Below are 20,309 nucleotides of genomic sequence, written 5' to 3'. Positions count from 1 at the left end.
AGTGTTTTTCCAATACAAATGTTGCACAACTCTGTACATTCTTGAAAGTGATCTACAGATTAGGGTAGTATCTAACTGTGTCTTTCCAGACTATGAGGTGGTCTGAATACCAACATTTTCCCCCCGGGATGGAGTGATATTACTATACAAGCATTTTTTTTAAAGACTTACCTTTAAAATCAACCAACTAAGACATTGGCATAATAAGCACCAGAATTGCTTTTAACATTTATGAAAAAAAAGAAAAAAAATAGGACTCTCTTAACTGCTGAAAAGTAACAGCAATTCCAGTAGACACTTTTATATTTAGAGTGTTACTCAACTACTGAACTTCCTAAGAATCAGTTTTGTTGACTGGAAACTAGGAAATCCAGATCTGTAAAAAAAACTCTTATTTATGGCTAACTCAAGTTTGAAGCTAGAATCAGAATGCAAAGAATGCAAAGTAAAAAAAAAAGTACATTGGAATTAATGCTTTTGGGACATGTATTCTGGAAGAATATCTGTATCGCGGATTTTCCTGCTTCAATTGGCATTCTAGATTGGGCGGAATAGTTTCTGTTTTGTTTCTCTGCTAAAACTATGCTACTTTGGCAGGGATTCAACCTTTGCACTAAGCATATATATATATATATTTTGTTCAAAATAGTTTGCTAGATAAACTGTGATCACAAATCATAGTTAAATTACAGATTTAATTTGCTGTGTGAATCCAGCCAATCTACTACACTATGTCAAAGATAAACAAATATCATGACTTAATGAGATGTGAAACCGGAGTTTATGCCACTGCATCCCTGGGGCAGCTGAGAAAAGTCTTCTTGACCTTGGGAGTTTCCATAGATTTGTAATCTTTAAAAAAGGCTTAAAATATAAAATGGTAAATCCTGTTTTTCTTAAATATGTAGATGCACTAAACATAAGCTACACATGTGCATGGCTGCACAAACCCAATTACTGAGCTAGTTAGAAAAGAAACACTAGGACTTGTGTTAGGAGAAATAAAAGGAGATTGCAGAGACAGGGCAGGGGAAATATTAAATCAAATCATAGAGTATGTGACATATGTACCCTATATTTATTTTAAATGCTATTTTAAACCCAAGACACTGAATTTGCTGTGTACAACATTGATAAATATTGGATTTTTTAAAAGGTTGGATATATCTATTATGATTGATTAAGGCTAAGAGATAAAATAAATTAGCAAACCTTTGTCCCTTGCTTCAATATTCCTACTTTCATCAAACCAAAGGGGAAAAAAAGAGTTTGGTATTTTGATCCAGCTGGAGGAGTGATGTGGACCAATTTATAGTTCCATCTTTTTATTCTTTATTCTTCTTGGGGAATTCAGTCCACTCTGCCCTTACCAAAGAATGAAGCAACATGTACCTTATGAGGATTGTTACAGAAGAACTTATATTAAGCATTCTGCAAAATCAAATGAATTGATCCATGAAAGATCAAAATTAAATTGCTCATCAGCTAGCTTTTATTGATGTATCCCTAAGGCCTTTGGTCAAATATATGAAGCTTAAATGAAGCTAACTCCTTATGAGCTGGTCCCAAGGCTCCAATAACTTTAACGAACACTTCAGCTCTCTCTCAATGTCGTCATGTGACATATCAGGACTTTCTCCGCCTTCGCTAAAACAGTGGGTGTTGCCAGCGCATGACACATCTGGCCCGCGGGCCGGGAGTTTGACAGCCAGATTTATAGGAATAAACTAACACTTTAAAGTCTATTATAATAATGCCAAAGCATCTCTTCCCAGGCATAGTTGGCCACTGGAGCACATTTTATCAGAGTAACAGACCTTTTTAAAAAAACCTTTTTATACCACTGATGAAAATTCCAAATTCTTTCTGTACATTAAGCACGCGCGCACATACAAACACACCCCTTTACTTTTAGGGAGGGTGATGTTATTTCCTCAGAAAAAGTCACATTTTAATTTTTGTAAAAATAGATGAATATTGTGGACAATGCTGGAAAGTTGCAACAGCTTGTGTGCTAATACCAAGTGCAGGAAATGAATCACTGCCATTTCCCATGCAGTGCTGTGTTGAGAAAGATTGAAATGGAAATATTTTCAGATTAAAGCAGATACTATTACAGTTAGGCACCTGGATTAGCAGGCCTCCATCTTCTAACTCTGAGGTTGGTTTTTATGATACCTGTAGCTTGCTAGGCAGTTGCCGCTCTCTTCAGATATGACTACTATTCTTGGATGTCTGCCAGAAAACATTGCATAAGTAGCTAGAGCAATCTGGTGGCCCACAAGTGCTTTGCATTTCCTCACTATCTCTTCCAACAGAATACAACTGAGTCTTAAGGGAATATGGCATGCTGGGTGTGCAATTTTTCTCAGTTTATTCTCATACAATCACTGCATGATTTTCCAGAAAGGAAGCTACATCATACAATTCTTCTAGAATGATTTTGTGGAGTAATTTAATGTATCAGATAAAAATTCTGAGAACTTTCTAGAGAATACGTTTGCACAATGACAGGCAAAGGCAGCAGAGATATTTTCCCATGTACTGTACAGTATTTGTTCCCTATTAATGTATCACATTCTCTTTACAGTGTTTTGATGAATATTTATTGTGAGCACTATCCCTCCATGCTCTCCTTATCTAGAATTTTATGACAGTAAAAGAGTTCCTAAAATTTAACAAACTATTTTGAGGATATAAACACTGACGTACCTGTTAATATACTATACAGTTAACATACGGTACTATAATATACTTTAATATACAAAAGCAACAAATTGTGAAAGCATGTTCACACTAAAAGTCTATGGAGATTCTCAGTCATCCAGGTCATGGTTGTCCGAAAGGTACTTTAGCAATCAGAGCTGAAGAAGCTTCTTATAGGAGAAGTAAAACGCCTTCAAAGAAAAAGCAAAGCACCTTTGGGACACATTCACTCTAATTTATACAGGAAAATTTCAGCAAGTGTCAGAACTTGTCTGGACTCTGAAGCAAATCCTGGTTGCTTCCATTTATCCACAAGGACCAGAACTTGATTTGAGGACATATTTAATTTATTGTAGGGAATAATAATCCTTCACTGAACAAACATAAATTCAACTGCCAAATGCTTAGATTGATCATTTCTACTATTGACCTCACCCCATTCCTAAGAGGACCATAAGGGGCGTGCATAAGCGCATAAACGTGCCTACCGTTCCTGTCCTATTGTTTTTCTTTTTTTCTTCCTATATATATATATATATATATATATATATATGCTTATACCTCCTTATATTTACTCATATATGTGTTTATATACTATATAATCTTTTTGTATGATACCTACATATATTGTTGTGACAAAATAAATAAATAAATAAATAAATCATGCTTAGATTATGAGTTAGAATATACTTGATTTGGATTTGCATTTTTGGAGAACTCTATCCTTCTAAAGACAGTATTTTCATGGTAACAAAAATCGCTTGCTTCCATTTGTCTAGAGAATGGAAAAGGTGTAATCATCAGAAGTCAAGAAATAAAGAAGACTGTACTGCTTATTGTATATACCTCATCTCCCACTCTGACACAAGCACTGTGCGGATGGAACACAATGAGAAGTATACATCAAAGCAAGGCCAATCCGTGCAATATGGATTGTTAATGGGCATTTCTACCTTTAGCTTACCAAAAAAGAGTTGGCAGCATTAGGAAATATCTTTGAATTACATCAATGGAACAGATTCAGGGCTGTTCTAAAGAAACCCACAGAGCAGGATTGTGACCCTATTTAGGCCCTAAATACTGTGGCATTCTAAAATTTAATTAGTACAGCTAATCCTCAAGTTATAACAGTTTGCTTAGTGACCATTCAAAGTTACAACGGCACTAAAAAAAATTGACTTATGACCATTTTTCACACTTATGACCATTCAAGCATCCCCTTGGTCACATAATCAAAATGCAGACTCTTGGCAACTGGCTCATATTTATGACAGTTGCAATGTCCCAGGATCATGTGATCACCTTGTGCAACCTTCCGACAAGCAAAGTCAATGGGGAAGCCAGATTCACTTAACAACTGTGTTATTAACTTAATGACTGCAATGATTCACTTAACAGCTTAACAGGCAAGAAAAGTCCTAAAATGGGGCAAAACTCAGTTAACAAGTTTTTCACTTAGCAACATAAATTTTGGCCTTAATTGTGGTTGTAAGTTGAGGTTTACCCGTAGTTATATTGTTATAACACAGTGATAGTTATTTTAATACTTGTGATTGTTTTTCATTCAACGAAGGAAACTCAAGGGCTATTCTATGTATATTTAAATATCCTGTCCTCTCACAGAATTGTATGTATCATGGTGTCTGTCTGTCTATAGTGTCTGTCTGTCATTTGCACCTCTATAACTGTCTGGTTCGGTTCTGCAACCCAACAAGAAAAACACAGACTTCAGAGGATAATTAGAACTGCAGAAAAAATAATTGCTACCAACTTGCCTTCCATTGAGGACCTGTATACTGCACGAATCAAGAAGAGGGCCGTGAAAATATTTACAGATCCCTCATATCCTGGACATAAACTGTTTCAACTCCTACCCTCAAAACGACGCTATAGAGCACTGCACACCAGAACAACTAGACACAAGAACAGTTTTTTCCCGAAGGCCATCACTCTGCTAAACAAATAATTCCCTCAACACTGTCAGACTATTTACTGAATCTGCACTACTATTAATCGTTTCATAGTTCCCATCACCAATCTCTTTCCACTTATGACTGTATGACTGTAACTTGTTGCTGGCAATCCTTATGATTTATATTGATATATTGATCATCAATTGTGTTGTAAATGTTGTACCTTGATGAACGTATCTTTTCTTTTATGTACACTGAGAGCATATGCACCAAGACAAATTCCTTGTGTGTCCAATCACACTTGGCCAATAAAATTCTATTCTATTCTATTCTATTCTATAGACCATAATGGATAGAGGAATGCTTCATACCATAGGAAGAAACCCTGAGTATTTACTGTACATAGAACTGGTCTAATAAATGAATTGAAACAAAAGGGTGGAGATACTAGTAGGTTTTTGCATGAAAAAGGAAAAGTTGTAAGACAGATGTGACATTCATTTTCCCAAGCTAACATCTTTGTGTCCTAACATTTAGGCAATGAGGCCTGTGTTCTGAATTTAGTAAATAATAAAGTCAGTCAGAATTATACTGTAACTTATTGGAAAGAAAGAACCTGTAGTAACTGCATAGAAACATACTCAACTAGGCCCTTTCCAATATGGTTGCAGGAGTGAACGCCCTCTGGATTCGCTGGTGTTCTTATCCTATGTTAACCATGAAAATGGGAATGGTGGGATCTAATACTAACCTGATCTAAGGACCCAATTTCATATAAATTTATACCCAATGCATTAACAGCATTTGGAGAGAAATGTTATGGCCAAAACTAGATATGACATTAACACTGATATTTGATAATATGAAGGAACTGATCAGGGTTTTGCTTACAGCAGAGGTGGAAGAGAAATTTAGCCCTGTGTTCAGTGAGGACTTCTTGATATGAATACTGTATTACCTTCTGGTGAAGGATTTTCTTGAATAGAAAACAGAAAGGATTAAATTCTTCATCTATATCTGGGATTCTTCTAAATGATTAATGCTTTCCCTTTCTCAATGGTACTATTAATATAAACAGATTCTCCTCATATTTTAAAATGTGCATGTTCCATTGTTCCAAGTCTGTTTTGGTCGGGCAGCCTTCACAAATGCAAATAATTATTTACTAAGAAAGTGCTTCTTGATGTTGCAATTTTTGTGGGAAGGTTCTTACAAGATTTCATTCAAGAATGATTTCACCATCGTTTAAGCAGAATCTGGTGGCTTCCCAGTTCAGAACATTGCCAGCAGAACATTGATTTAAACCTTGTGTAGGTTGCAAAGTTGCAAGGAAGAGAACAGTGGGCTTCTTCTAAGAAAAATAGTGCAAAGCAGGGGTGAAACGCTCCCGGATCGGACCGGCTCGCGCGATCCAGTAGCGATGGCGGCTGCTGGTTTGGAGGACTGGTAGCAAAAATCCCTGGCCCCATCCCCCCTGCCTTTGCTGAGCCGCACCATCTGCAGAGGTTTGTTTTTTTTTACTTTTAAAAGCCGGTTTTGCTTCAGCTGAAACAGGCCTTTAAAAGTAAAAAAAAAGCCTTTGAGGATCCCGCCCCTCGGCTGAGATTGCCAGAGACTTTAAACTTTAAAAAAAAAAAAATAAAGTCTCCTCTGGCGATCTCACCTGAGTTCCTCATCAGCAGAACCTTACTTGTACTCTTACTTGTAGAAAACATGTTTTCTACAAGTAAGAGTAGAGATTCTAAGGTACTTATCTGATTACTGATGAACGCATGGCTCTTTTTCCAGCCCGAAAGGAGTTTCACTGTCAGCCAGACAGAATCAATCGATTCTGCTAATCTATTTCCTCGGTGATCAACTGGCTGGCTTTGCTGGCTGAGGAACTCTGGGATTTGAAGTCCAAAATAAAATAAAATAAAATAAAATAAAATAAATAAAATAATAAAATAAAATAAATAAAATAATAAAATAAAATAAAATAAAAATAAAATAAAAAAATAAAATAAAAAAATAAAATAAAATAAAATAAAATAAAATAATAAAATAAAATAAAATAAAATAAAATAAAATAAAATATTTGTGCAGCTTTCTGAGATTTGGTGTGTTTCTGTAGTGTTTCACTCTAACTACACAAACACACAAAATCTCAGAAAGCTGTATGTGGCATTTTGTGTGTGTGTGTGGTGTCAGTTGTGTGTGTGTAAAGTGTGAAAGTTGGTTTTTGAGTGGCTGTGTGAAGTGTAAAGTGCAGCTGCTTTTACATTGTGTGTGAGTCTGTTGTGTTGTGTTGTGTGTGTGTAAAGTGTGAAAGTTGGTTTTTGGTACCTCTTATTGTTTTTTATACTTTGTTAATTATTTTTATTATTTATTGTTATTGGCCTTGCCCACCCAGTCATCTGACCACCAAGCCACGCCCACCAATTAAGCCACCACCCACAGAACCGGTAGGGTAAATTTTTAGATTTCACCCTTGGTGCAAAGGGATATGTTTTTCCTATTTCCTGCCAAAATAAGAGGCCCACTAAAGTATTTACTGGAATCAGTAGCATTTTTAGGGAATTTGCAGCAAGTGATAAGAAACCTGGGGGAGGGAGGGGGAGAAGAGCAGCCAGAATTCAGAAGCTCTATGCGGCTTTTCCAATGCAGTGAGGGCACTGGTTTCTCTTGCTTTATAAGGCAACAAGTATTTGGACTCATTGGCAATTTCCAACAATTCCCCATATCTAAAGATGTATCTGTGACAGGGGCACTATCAAAACACCATGCAAGGATTTTTGTTCCCATTCATCAGCCACAAAGAGAGGCGTTTTTTTTTTCTTCAAGAGCAGGAATCCACCATGCCAATATGGTTTGCTAAAAATAAGCAAATGATCAAACCAATTGTTTATGTCAAACTGCACCTATGTCTCAGTGGCTTGCCACTGATTTTGAACAGCATGATTTCTAGGGTTATAGAAAGGGGCTCAGTAGTTATAGGAAGCAAGCAGGTGGCCCATTTTTTCCTCTCTCGTCTAATCTTGTATCCTGTGGCTAAAATGATTCTCCTGGTGCTCATTGTATGATGCTCTTTCTTAAATCTCTACAATAATTTCCTGCCCCCTTACGGATTAATCACAATCTAAATGCACAAGGATTCTGGTGCATGGCATGGGGCCTTCATTAGATCATATTGCAATAAGTAGAAGTTACAGGGGTAGTAAATCTTGCTGAGAGTTAATTTGAAACCTTATCAATATTTTGGATGACACTGCAGAAAAATAAATCTTCTTTCAAATGGCCTTCAGACTATTCTTTTCTTGCCTGCCACCATAATTTGTTGTTTGCCTGCAGTTTCTGTCCACTTATCGTGTGTTTAAAAGAGCGTAAAAGATAAGAAACTGAACAGCTTGGAGTAGATTGGGAGATATCAGAACTTTGCAACATAAACATCTCTACATTTGTACAACAAAAATAAGCACAGATTAGTCTGAAAAAAAACCCATTCTGATTACATTATTTATGCTATATTTATCCATTCTCAAATAAAGGATACCTTCGGTTTTGAGAAAATACTTTGTATACATCTCTAAATACTGAACGTATGTATTAACAAGTAATCCTCGATTTACAACCATTTGTTTAGTGACCACTTGAAGTTACAACTTTGAAAAAGCGACTTATTGCCTTTTTTTTATACCTATGACTATTGCAGCATCCCCACAGTCACATGATCAAAATTCAGATGCTTGGAAACTGGCATGTACTTAAGACAGTTGCACTATCCCAGGTTCATATGATCATCTTTGCAACCTTCTGAAAAGCAAAGTCAATGGGAAAGTCAGATTCATTTGATAACTGTATTACTTAACAACTCAAGGATTCACTTAACAACTGAGGCAAGAAAGACCATAAAACAAGGCAACAGGTGGTCTTCCGGATGCGCTTCAAGGTGCTGGTTATCACCTTTAAAGCGCTCCATGGCATACTTACAGGACCGCCTGCTGCTGCCAGTTACCTCCCATTGTCCGGTGCGTCCAGTCCACTCTCACAGGGAAGGCCTCCTTAGGGTGCCGTCGGCCAACCAATGTCGGCTGGCGGCCCCCAGGGGAAGAGCGTTCTCTGTGGGGGCTCCGGCCTTGTGGAACGATCTGCCGGTGGGACTCCGTCTTCTCCCTGATCTTCGGACCTTTAAGACCTTCTTTTTTCACCAAGCGGGGCTGGCCTGATTGATTTTAATACTGTGGGTTTTTAGTGGGCTTTTAAATAGGGGTTTTATTCTATTTTTGTAATTTTCTTACTTAATATTTTTAATATACAGCAATTGAATTAGATTTTTAAACCAGATATTGTATTTTAAAATTTTTGGATTATTGGTGTTTTATTTGCTGTACACCGCCCTGAGTCTTCGGAGAAGGCGGTATAAAAATTTGAAAAATAAATAAATAAAATAAATAAAAAACATGCTTAACTGTCTTGTTTAGCAACAGAAACCTTGGGCTTAATTGTAGTTATAAGTCAAGGACTATCTATATATTCTTATAGTGAAATATTTCAATTCAGCAAAGTTGTAAATTTATAATTTGTTCTGATCGAGAAGTTGAAATCAAAGGAGATATTACTGTACAGTACTTATTCTACTCTAAAGTCCCATGAAACTATTGGGTTTTTTTTTTAGATGACTCCTCTCTTATTGTAATATCCTGTCTAAGGGCCTTTCCCCACTGCTGAGTGAAAGACACCCCACTCGTTCTTGAGTCAGCAGAAACACCACAGTGGCGTGAATGTACTGTCCCCATTACAAATCCAACACTGTCTCTGTTCCTACTCACTGCTGAACAATACTGTCCCGATTAATATTGTCCCGATGAAATACCTCCAGGCAGGAGTGAAATGCTCCCGGTTAGCGATGACAGCGGGTGGTTCGGAGAACCGGTAGCAAAAATCGCTGCCGCCTCCCCCCCCCCCCGCATGCCCAGCTGAGCCGTGCAATCATCAGAGGGTGGTTTTTTTAACTTTTAAAAGCATGTTTTCTTTGGCCAAAAAAATGCTTTTAAAAGTTAAAAAAAAAGCCTCTGATGATCGCACGGCTAGCTGGGAACATCTGAACCCTTTAAAAGCATTTTTTCTACAACCTCTTTGACCGAAGAGATTGTAGAAAAAATGTTTTTAAAAGGTTCTGGCAATCAAGCAACTCAGATGGGATCATCAGAACCCTTTAAAAGCTTTTTTTCCTCTGGCGATCCCAGCTGAGTTACCTGATCATCACAGGCTTTTAAAAGCATTTTTTAACAACCTCTTTGGTCAAAGAGGTTGTAGAAAAAAATTTTCAAAGTAAAAATTAAAAAAAAAATTCGCCACGCCCACCCAGTCACATTACCCCCCTCTCCCACCAAGCCACACCCACAGAACCAGTAGTAACAAATTTTACATTTCACCCCTGCCTCCAGGGCATGTTAAACTATTGTTTTAACACACTGGCTGTGCTGCCACCCAACTCCAAAACTGTGAGAAAGCATCCACCAATCGCTACAGTGATGGAGAATCAGGGCAAAGCTTCCTATTTTTGAGCTTCGTTTTCCCTTTCTCCAGATCTAAATGCTAAGTGCTGGGAAGTGACTCGGGTCTGAGTGGCAGCTGAATCTTACAAGTGTCCCACAAATGGTAATCCCAGGGATGAAGCATACAGTTGTTAAAGTAGGACAGTGCACAAGGTGCCAGCAAAATGCAGGAATCAGCCGTGTTTCCCTTTCTAGGCAAAGCAACAGTGAGCGATCCACCAGCTGAAGGAATGGCACTTGGGCAGCCTGGCTAAGAAGTAGGGCCAAGCTTGTCCCCCCTCTCCCCACAAGAGGATGGCTTGCTCACTGAGCAGAGCAGGGGATACAGGGCATGGGCTTCCTACATCCTCCATTCCTGAGACTCCTTTAGTAATTCTCCCAAATTTGCTGAATAGACCAGAAGCAGCTCTGGTCAACTCCCCCTCATTCCAGGGGGCAGAAGAAATAACTTGAATGTGATTTCACTCTTGTACAATACAAGACTCTACTTGGTGAATGAAGTAGCTTTTTTGGCTTAACAGTGGACAGGGTGGCAGAGGCCCAACTTTTTAAACTTCATAGCACTAGTGGCACCACAGAGTTAAACCCCCTGCTTGTTAAACTCCTTGCTTTTAGTGGGACCTTCTGGTATATGAAAAAAATGGAATAGCTCTTCCCATCATGAAACACGCAAAGAGCAAAACAATGCACTTAGACCTTATTCTTAACTAGCCTGTACAGAAGCATTAATGGAAACTGCCTTTGGTCACATTTGAAGAAATACGTCGCAATGAGAGGGTTTTTGTTTTTAAGCCTTCAAGACAGTTTTTAATTTTTGGTGACTGCCTGAACTAGTCCCTGCAGTTTCTTAAAGCAAGATTTTCAGAAGTGGTTTGCCTCTGACTGCTTTCTAGGGCTAAGAGTGAGAGACTGGCCCAAAACTAGAATTCATAGTCTTCTTGTTTGGATCCTGCTGCTCTAATCACTACACTAAATCAGCTCTAAGACAGATATCAGAATCCTAAAAAACATAACTGTTTCTTCTCTTGGTGAATAGTTTAAGACAGTGGTTACCAACCAGTGGTCCGTGGACCACTGGTGGTCCGCAAGAAAATGTTGGTGGTCCGCAGAAAAATTATTTGCATTTTTTATATTGCACTAAATACTATTTATCTTTTTAAAAAATTCATATTAGTGGTCCTTGGGATTTAAAATTATGAATTTAGTGGTCCCTGTGATCTGAAAGGTTGGTGACCCCTGGTTTAAGAGGTTAATAAAATAAGCTTGAAAGCCAATAGAAGTATGGAATTAAGCAAGAACTGGTGGGTTGTAGTAGTTTAAGTGCTGGACTGGCACTGGGGAGACCCAGTTTCTAATCTACCTTCTACTACAGAAGCTCCCTGGGTGGACCAGTTACTATCTTGCAGCCCAACTCACTCCGCAGGGCAGTTCTTGGGGGGCGGAGGGGAGAAAGTACTACACATGCCACACTGAGCTCTAAATGAAAATACAAATCTAACAAATTACTTCATTTTATATTCAGATGTTCTGATTTAGCTGTTCAGAAATTGCACTTTTCAGAAACCGTCAAGAGCTATATCTATTTTGTGAAGATACAGTAGTCTTGATTTAAATCAGGTAAGTCCAGTAATCAGTAACAGCCATGGGAATGTGATTTGTCAAAGTCATATGGTTATCACCATACTGAAAGTTCTACAATAATTTATACAAGCTACCTTCAGAAAAATTGAGTTTCCAGTCATGCAAAGCTGTGCAGGTACTGTATGTATGATAAGAAGGTAAGGGTTATTGCAAGAATTATTGCAACAAAAATAAAAAACAAAGTCTCAGATGCTCTGCAGAATGTACGTTTGTTGCTATTTTGTCACCTTTCTTGTATTATGACATGATCGGTTCTTCTTCAGAAGAGCCTCCAATTTTTAAGAGTAACTTCTGAGGCTAACAGTGGGAAGGAGGTCTAATGCCTCCCATAGTCATCTGACTACAATTCAGGCAGTGGGCAACTGGCTTGCATTTACAACTGATCATGGCATCCTGCGGTCACTTACCTTTCGAAGATCTCTGGAGCTTGGGTTAGGGAACCTTAGCAGGCCGCTTTGTTGCTGGGCCATGTAGCGCAATCCCAGAAACAGCTGCCCTTTTCCAAGCGGCCTCAATTCTATGTGGCCATGCTGGCTCCTACAGCCCAGGAACAGTGATGGATGATGCGGCTTGCCCTCCTTCCCCAACCTGAGGTCCAGAACTCTACAGATCTTCAAAAGATCAGCGTGTAATAAAGGGGGTGTTGCTGAAGCCCAAGCCCTGCAGGGACCTGATTTGGAGGTGTGGGGAGAGAGAAGAGAGCCCAAGGGTTATAGGGACTCTAATGTGTGGAAAATGGAGCATGGTGTGTCGCTGGGGATGGGCGAGGCTTTAGGAGACCCAGGACAGGCAGGCCCGGGTCTTTGCTATGATTCCCAGGTTCTTTCCCATCTGAGGCATCCGTGTAATGACCGCATCAGGGAGGGCAGGGGATGGAGATGGTTAAGCAAGGCTTAACGGCCATTAGGACATGTTATTGCAACGGGCAGGCTTCATTATGGTTATCTGTACTACAAACACAGCAGCTGGCAATAGCATCTCAAAAAAGCTACAAAAAAGTAGCTGGCAATAGCATCTCAAAAAAGCTATTCAACTAATGGAAAGGTGGCAAGGCCATTCTATTTTTTTTATGAATCATGACACTTGTTTCCAGGAAAAAGAAAAACAGCTAGTGCTGTAGAAGTCCTGTACAGATCACAACCTTTTTAGTAATTTGGCCTACAGGTCTTTGAAGCACATTCTGTTCTCATTCATTTAACCAGAGGTCAGCGTGGAAGGGCTATTTTTAGCTACAGTCTGTTAAGGTTTCTTTTATCAAGTAACTATTTCACTAAAAGGATCATTTACAAGTTGGCTGTTACATTATACGTGGCCACCATACTGTAGAAAACATCCGCCTCCATGCTGGTACTAATTCATAGTGGATACACTTTCCCTGAAAGTGCCCTTTGCTCATATTGCAGAAAAAACCAAAGTCCTCAAAAGTCTTGGGGCTTTAATTGGTTATGCAAAAGTATCTCTATAACACGAAATCATCAACTCCATTTAAATGCTGCCTGTCTAATGATCCCCACAAGGTAATTAAGAGTGCGTGGGGAAGAGGGGAAACATTATTACAGGAAAATAATCATCCGAGTTGTAGATTTGGAAGTAATTGAAACAAACTTTGATTCTCAAACAGACAACTGTTTCTTTGTGGAAACAGATTTAACTTTAACACAGTGAAATTACTGGATTCAGGAAGCAGTTGAACAGAATTTAGCCTTCACGCAGGCTTCCCAGTGCAGCTACATTGATTTCCTATAGCCTTTAAATGCAATGTTCTTTTAAGCCCTGGTAGCCTTAAAGCATGTATGAAATGCCAGTGGAACTTGAACTTGAACTCACTTTTAGCACAGATACAAACATGCATAAAGTGGAAAAATTCAGTGCTGTTAGTGAAGCAACTTCTACTAGAAGGAGCACAGGTTTTGCCCAGTGGGCATGTAGGGGGGAAAAAAAACAGTTTAGGATGTTAGATGAAAACTTCTTTGCTGTCTGTTGGTTTCTCAAAAGAGATGCAACGTTTCCCCAAATATGAGTCTATGGAATTTGCCAAGTAAATGGTTCTTCATACTTTATCTGCTCCATTTTGCTGGGCTGATCATACAGACAACGAAGCACAGGGAGAGCAAAATATGGGAGATATAGATAGTCCTTGACTGACAACCACAATTGAACCCTCAACACTGTCCCTCAACACTGTCAGATAGTTCCCATCGATAGTTCCCATCGCCAATCTCTTTCCACTTATGACTGTATGACTATAACTTGTTGCTGGCAATCCTTATGATTTATATTGATATATTGATCATCAATTGTGTTGTAAATGTTGTACCTTGATGAACATATCTTTTCTTTTATGTACACTGAGAGCATATGCACCAAGACAAATTCCTTGTGTGTCCAATCACACTTGGCCAATAAAAAAAAAAATTCTATTCTATTCTATTCTATTCTAACCCAACTGTTTTTGCTGTTACGCGACGCAGTTGTTAGGTGAGTTTTGCCCCATTTTGTAACCTTTCTTGCCACAGTTGTTAAATGAATCACTGCAGTTGTTAAATGAATCTGGCTTCCCCATTGACTTTGCTCATCAGAAGGTTGCAAAAGCGGATCACCTGACTCTGGGACACTGTGACCGTCATAAATATGAACCAATTGACATTTCAATCATGTAACCATGGGGATGGTACAATGGTCGTTAAGTATGAAAAATGACCATAAGTCACATTTTCAAAGTTGTAACTTCAAAAAGTCACTAAATGAGTGGTTATAAGGTTTACCTGTAACATGGATTATTTTAAACAGATAAATGACAATTGTTGCTATTGATCTGCTTATAAATCACCACAGGTATCACTTAACAATTTTAATTTCTTTTGCATCTTTTTGAAACATGACACAGATTTAATTTTTGGATCAAAAGTAAGTACTTTAGTCCCTCAAGGATGGGTTATTATTGCCTGAATTTTTCTCTATGACATTGTAGCCAAGCCACCAAGAAATGCATTTCTGACAGTGTTGCTAAACCTTTGAAAGAAAAACCACAATGTCTTTTTTCATATCTCACCCACAAAGTCAGCAGATTACTTCATGCCATGAATTTATTTCTTGGAAACAGGTTCTTTTGCATTAGTCATAAGGGGGAAACCCATGAATAGTCCATCAATACAAACCCAAGAAGGTGTTTTGTTATCAAAGACCATGGACAATATATTTCTTTTGAACCTTGTTAGGACATATGCAATCAAGTAGTAATGAACTTGGAGAAAAATGTTCCAGTCATTTCTTCAAAGGGAAGAAAGATTCAATGAAGGCAAAGAGATAGATTAAGCTGAACGTTTTGCCTACATGTCAAGTAAGGAAAGATGTTTTTCTGAAAAAAGAGTGCATACATTCATGCATAACCTTCATGTTAGTTTAGGCTAACTCCATTCACTATATCATTCCATACATTTATATCCTTGCAAACCATTCTTGCCTCTAACGTATCCATATACCACTTCACACAATGCTTAAGAGAAAGAGGATGAAAGTAGAATTACAACTGGAATTCTAAAGGCAAGTAGAATAAAGTCATTTTATGCTTTTCCTTTGTCTTAAAAACAAAAACCTAAGACACCCTTGTGCATTGCTAGGACTCTCCTTCTCTTCCCCATCTGGCAACATTTATCACCTAATTTGCAACATGGCATACAGAGAAAGAAAGAAAGAGGAGAGAATGTGTCCATATATACACTTTCCAAACTTTTGCTTTTGGAAAGGAAATCTACATTCCAGCTAGGGTTCCCCTACTTTCTACAAATGAGGCTTTAAAAAAATCCTGTCTCTTTTGCAAAGTAGTGAGACTAAAGGTCCTGCTTTAGTCCACCTTTAACACATCTGGATAAAAACCAGCTTATTCATGAGATTGAATATGAACTTTTCCTGTTCCTATATGAAAGGCATAGAATTTGATCAATACAATGATGTGAAGGAGGCAATGGTATATAACCATACATTTTATTCATTAAAAAAATATTTTAGAGACAAAAATCATCCCAAAATGGATTTAAATAACCCAAAACACATTAAGAGCCCAGATATTTAAAAAAATTACAACACCAAAAAGAAAACAGTCAGTAGTAAAATCCAAGGCCAGTTATAGCTAAAATAATTTCCATTCAGCTGTCCAATCAACCAATGTAGGACAAAACAACTGAGAAAATGGACAGTTTTCAATGCATATAGAGAAGAAGCCTTATAGCACCAGTATGAAGTAATAGAAGAATCACTGTATAGTGGATAGAACAAGGAGACTGTGAGTTTTGTGCCATAGGCACAAAAGCTGGCTGGTGACTTTGGATCAGTCACTTTCTATCAGCCTAACTCACTTGGCATGGTTGTTGTAGTGAGGAAACAGAAGGAGAAAGAAATATTATGTGCATTCTCTTTCTTGAGTTACTTCTAAAGTAACAAAGGCAGCATAAAAGTCTAATAAATAAAATAAGCAGATGCATAATATCTGTGAGAGGCAGTCAACTAACATCCACATCTTGCCAATGCTTCAAATCAATTCTTCAGATAATTCTGCCTGCAACGTTTCATATAGTTGTTAAAAAGCAAGTAAGAGAAGAAGGAACTTTGTGGCAAACCATAAACCAAAAAAAATCACAGAAGGACTTGGGGAAGGAAGTACCACCTTCTGTAACAAATTCCAGAAATTTAGCAACTCTTAAAAACCAGAGGCTACTTTTGTCTCGTCGGTCAAAAGTTCAGTGGGATGTGGGACTTCAAATGCTTTAGCATTCTCGGTAAAAGACCATAAGTTGGATGGAGCAAAGCCATATTAACTCTCTTGGATATTTTAGCAACTTCTGCTGATTATGGCATTCTTCAGAACTGTCGGGTTGGGCAGGTCTTTTGCAGTAATATATTGCAATAATTTTATTCCTTCTTATGTCGTTGTTATATTAGGAAAGTGCTCACTGTTGCGTAATCCAAGAATGTCCCAGTGTACTATCTCCCTTTTGTTGTTTAATATGCACATAAAATGGTGGCAGATATTATCTAGAGCAGGGTTTCCCAAACTGTGACCTCTACCTCTTTCAGGGTGTGACAGACAGAGTCCAGGGGAGGTGTGAAGAACCTTTTACTTATACATTGTCACAATAAATCCACTTTTCTCAAAATTTCATTGTATTGTTTTCATTATTCATTTATGTTAATTTTGATGTTTGTATTTTTAGGAGGGTGTATACACTGAAATTACACTAAAGGGAGGCATGATGATAAACCATATAGGAAGCCCTAATTTAGAGTTTTGGAGTAAAATGCCATGAGTAAACTAATGGTGCTCAAACCTTTTTTATTATTATAATCGAATAACAAAGAACCAATAGATACCTCTGAATGCTACCTATATTTGATAAAGGGCTGCATCAAATAATATGGACAAGATGAAGATTATTTTCTTCAATTTTTCTATTTCTGGTACGTGTGTGTGGAAGGCATTGTATTCTTCCCCTAAAATACTGTAACAGGTTTACAGTTTACACTTGCTCTATAACCCAGTGTTGTCCCTTGATTTCCAGGTTGTTGGTAAAGAACAGATAAATGGAAATACACTTGCTCAAACCGGGCAAGAGGCTAAATGAATTTATGTCTACCTGTGACAGAGCAACGTGCTTTAGATCAGGCTACTTCTGAAGAATGTCTGGGAGCTTTAGCCAATGCACAAAGCAAAAGCTGTGCTAACCAATTCAGGAAAGCTAGGTATTGCTTCCAAGGTTACCAGACTTGAGCTACAGGAATTCTATGGAACTACTGTATGGTAGCCTTTTTTTCTGGGCTGCCACAGAAATATGATTCTGACCCAGGGGTGAAATCTAAAAATTTTCCCTACCGGTTCTGTGGGCGTGGCTTAATTGGTGGGCGTGGCTTGGTGGTCAGATGGCTTGGTGGGCGTGGCCAATAACAATAAATAATAAATATAATAAACAAAGTTTAAAAAAACAATAAGAGGTACCAAAAACCAACTTTCACACTTTAGTTTAGTTAGTTTAGTTTAGTTTATTCGAATTTATATACCGCCCTATCTCCCAAAGGACTCAGGGCGGTTTACAGGCATATAAAACATCAATATCAATATACAAATTAAAATAATCCTTAAAAAACTTATTCTAGCGCCCGAATTATTAAAAATAGAAATATAAATATCAAATATAAATATTAAAATCAATTTAAAACCAACTTTCACTTTACACACACAACACAACTGACTCACACACAATGTAAAAGCAGCTGCACTTCACACTTCACAAAGCCACAAAAAGCTCAAAAACCAACTTTCACACTTTACACACACACACAACTAACACACACACACATACACACAATATGCCACATACAGTTTTCTGAGATTTTGTGTGTTTGTGTAGTTAGAGTGAAACACTACAGAAACACACCAAATCTCAAAAAGCTGCACAAATATTTTATTTTATTTTATTGTGGACTTCAAATCCCAGAGTTCCTCAGTCAGCAAAGCCAGCCAGTTGATCACCGAGGAAATAGATTAGCAGAATCGATTGATTCTGTCTGGGCTGAAACTGAAACTGCTTTCCGGCTGGAAAGAGAGCCATGCGTTCCTCAGTAATCAGGTAAGTGCCTTAGAATTAGAATCTCTACTTTTACTTGTAGAAAACATGTTTTCTACAAGTAGGAGTACAAGTAAGGTTCTGCTGTTTTTTACTTTTAAAGGCCTGTTTCTGCTGAAGCAAAACCGGCTTTTAAAAGTTAAAAAAAAAAACCTCTGCAAATGGTGCGGCTCAGCAGAGGCGGGGGGGGGCGGGGCCAGGGATTTTTGCCACCGGTCCTCCAAACCAGCAGCCGTTATCGCTACCAGATCGCGCAATCCCCTCCGATCCGGGAGCATTTCACCCCTGATTCTGACCAGACCTGGTGGTCCCAGTTTTCTGAAAAAGAATGCTCAAAGCTTAGGAAGCAAGACTCTGCATTTACAGCCCAATAATTCTCTGCCCTCCAGAAATCTATAGCTGCAGCTGAGACAAAACAAGATAGAGAAGAACTGATTTCAAGTGAATTTGTGGTAATATATATATTTGTGTTTTAGTTGTCATAATTAAAGCAAAGGTCCTTGATAGCACAATAATTGTTTTTTTAAAAATCATTACTATTTTTACCATCGTCATAACCTGAAGACTTCATCAGCCAAACCAGGAAGTCTACATAGACCTCATGAACAAGAAGCCTGCTTTGGGCTCAGCCCTCCTTTTTCCAGACTGCATTTCTCTGCTGCAGTCTAATAGGATCAACAATATATTGTCTTGCCCCTGTGTCATCACACTCAAAAGTAACTGAAAGTATTACAAATGAATAGAAGCGTTTCAGAACTCTAAACTGCCTATATTGATTCCTTACAGCCCTTCCATCTGAATAAAACTGGTTTTTTTTTCTCTCCTCAGCTAATCATAATCATGAAACTAAATAAAACTTTTTTTTTCTTCTGAGCTAAAACTTTCTTAATCACGAAGCTAAAAAGTTAAGCAGGCACCTGTGGCTTTGAAATCAGTATTGCTACAAAAACACATTTCCCGGTAGGACTAGAGTATGCAACCTATGTCTTAGAGACTTTTGGTAGTCCCAACAAATGCTGCAGGAAATTCCTGGTATGGATATCAATGTTAGAAAAAAAAATAATGAAATTGCACCAAGCTTATAAGATTGGTGATGTTCTCACCTAAAATCCTATGGTGTTTGGCATTTATTACTCCAAATTTTATAAGATTTCAGGCAATACCCATAATTTTGTATGCCAATGATGCCAAGTGTGTGATGGTTCCCACGGGTGTCCTATTGTTGACTCTTGGCTTATGTGGTATTCGTCAAATTTTTTGATAACTGCGTAATAGTCTCTATAAAGAAAATAGGTGGGGATATTTTACCTACATTAGCAGGAGAGTGTGAGGCATCCTATTAAATGAGAGAAAGAGACACAGGCAGACAGATTGAGTGAACAAATGCCTGGAAACCTCAATCTGGAATTTTCATAATATTTTTCAAGAAAGATGCCCAAACTACTAACTCTTCCCAAATCTTCTGTGTAAAGAAGAGAAGGGAGCACATTTACTCACATTCTTTCATCATGCCTATGTCAACGCAACGCTTCAGCCGGCAAGCTTGGCAGTGTCTCCGGTTATCTTTGGTAATTTTACAGTCACCATTGAAGGGACATGTGAACATTGCTTTTCTTTTCATGCTCCTCCTGAAAAAAACAAACAGAAAATGCATCAAATTGGCTTACTCCTTGATAGGGTAAATCATAATTTATAGTTTCTCCACATACTGCTCTGAAAATAAATAGTATGGAAGATTGGCATGTAAAATGAGCTGTCCCTTAAAAGGCAATACACATAGCTTACCACCAAGCACAGGGGATATCTCAAATATAACTACAGTTCTGTTTCTAAGAAATATGGGTATTTTTAAAATGTGCTCTGTTATTATACTTGGAAGACACTAACAATTTGCC

The 20,309-nt window shown here is 38.0% G+C and overlaps 1 protein-coding gene across 5 annotated transcripts in view; it reads right to left on the bottom strand.

Moving 5' to 3' along the window:
- The window catches only part of VDR (vitamin D receptor), a 101,322-nt gene that overhangs the window by 22,993 nt on the left and 58,020 nt on the right, over positions 1 to 20,309 (bottom strand). For all 5 annotated transcript variants that reach the window (XM_058166671.1, XM_058166670.1, XM_058166674.1 and 2 more), the window contains one exon: positions 19,912 to 20,042. In XM_058166671.1, coding sequence (XP_058022654.1) covers positions 19,912 to 20,042 — 131 coding nt within the window. The remainder of the gene's footprint in view (positions 1 to 19,911; positions 20,043 to 20,309) is intronic.

This window comes from Ahaetulla prasina, chromosome 2 (genome assembly GCF_028640845.1).
Source record: "Ahaetulla prasina isolate Xishuangbanna chromosome 2, ASM2864084v1, whole genome shotgun sequence".
NCBI lineage: Eukaryota > Metazoa > Chordata > Lepidosauria > Squamata > Colubridae > Ahaetulla > Ahaetulla prasina.
Note: the sequence above shows the minus strand (reverse complement) of the source record. Positions and strands in the feature narration are given on the sequence as shown.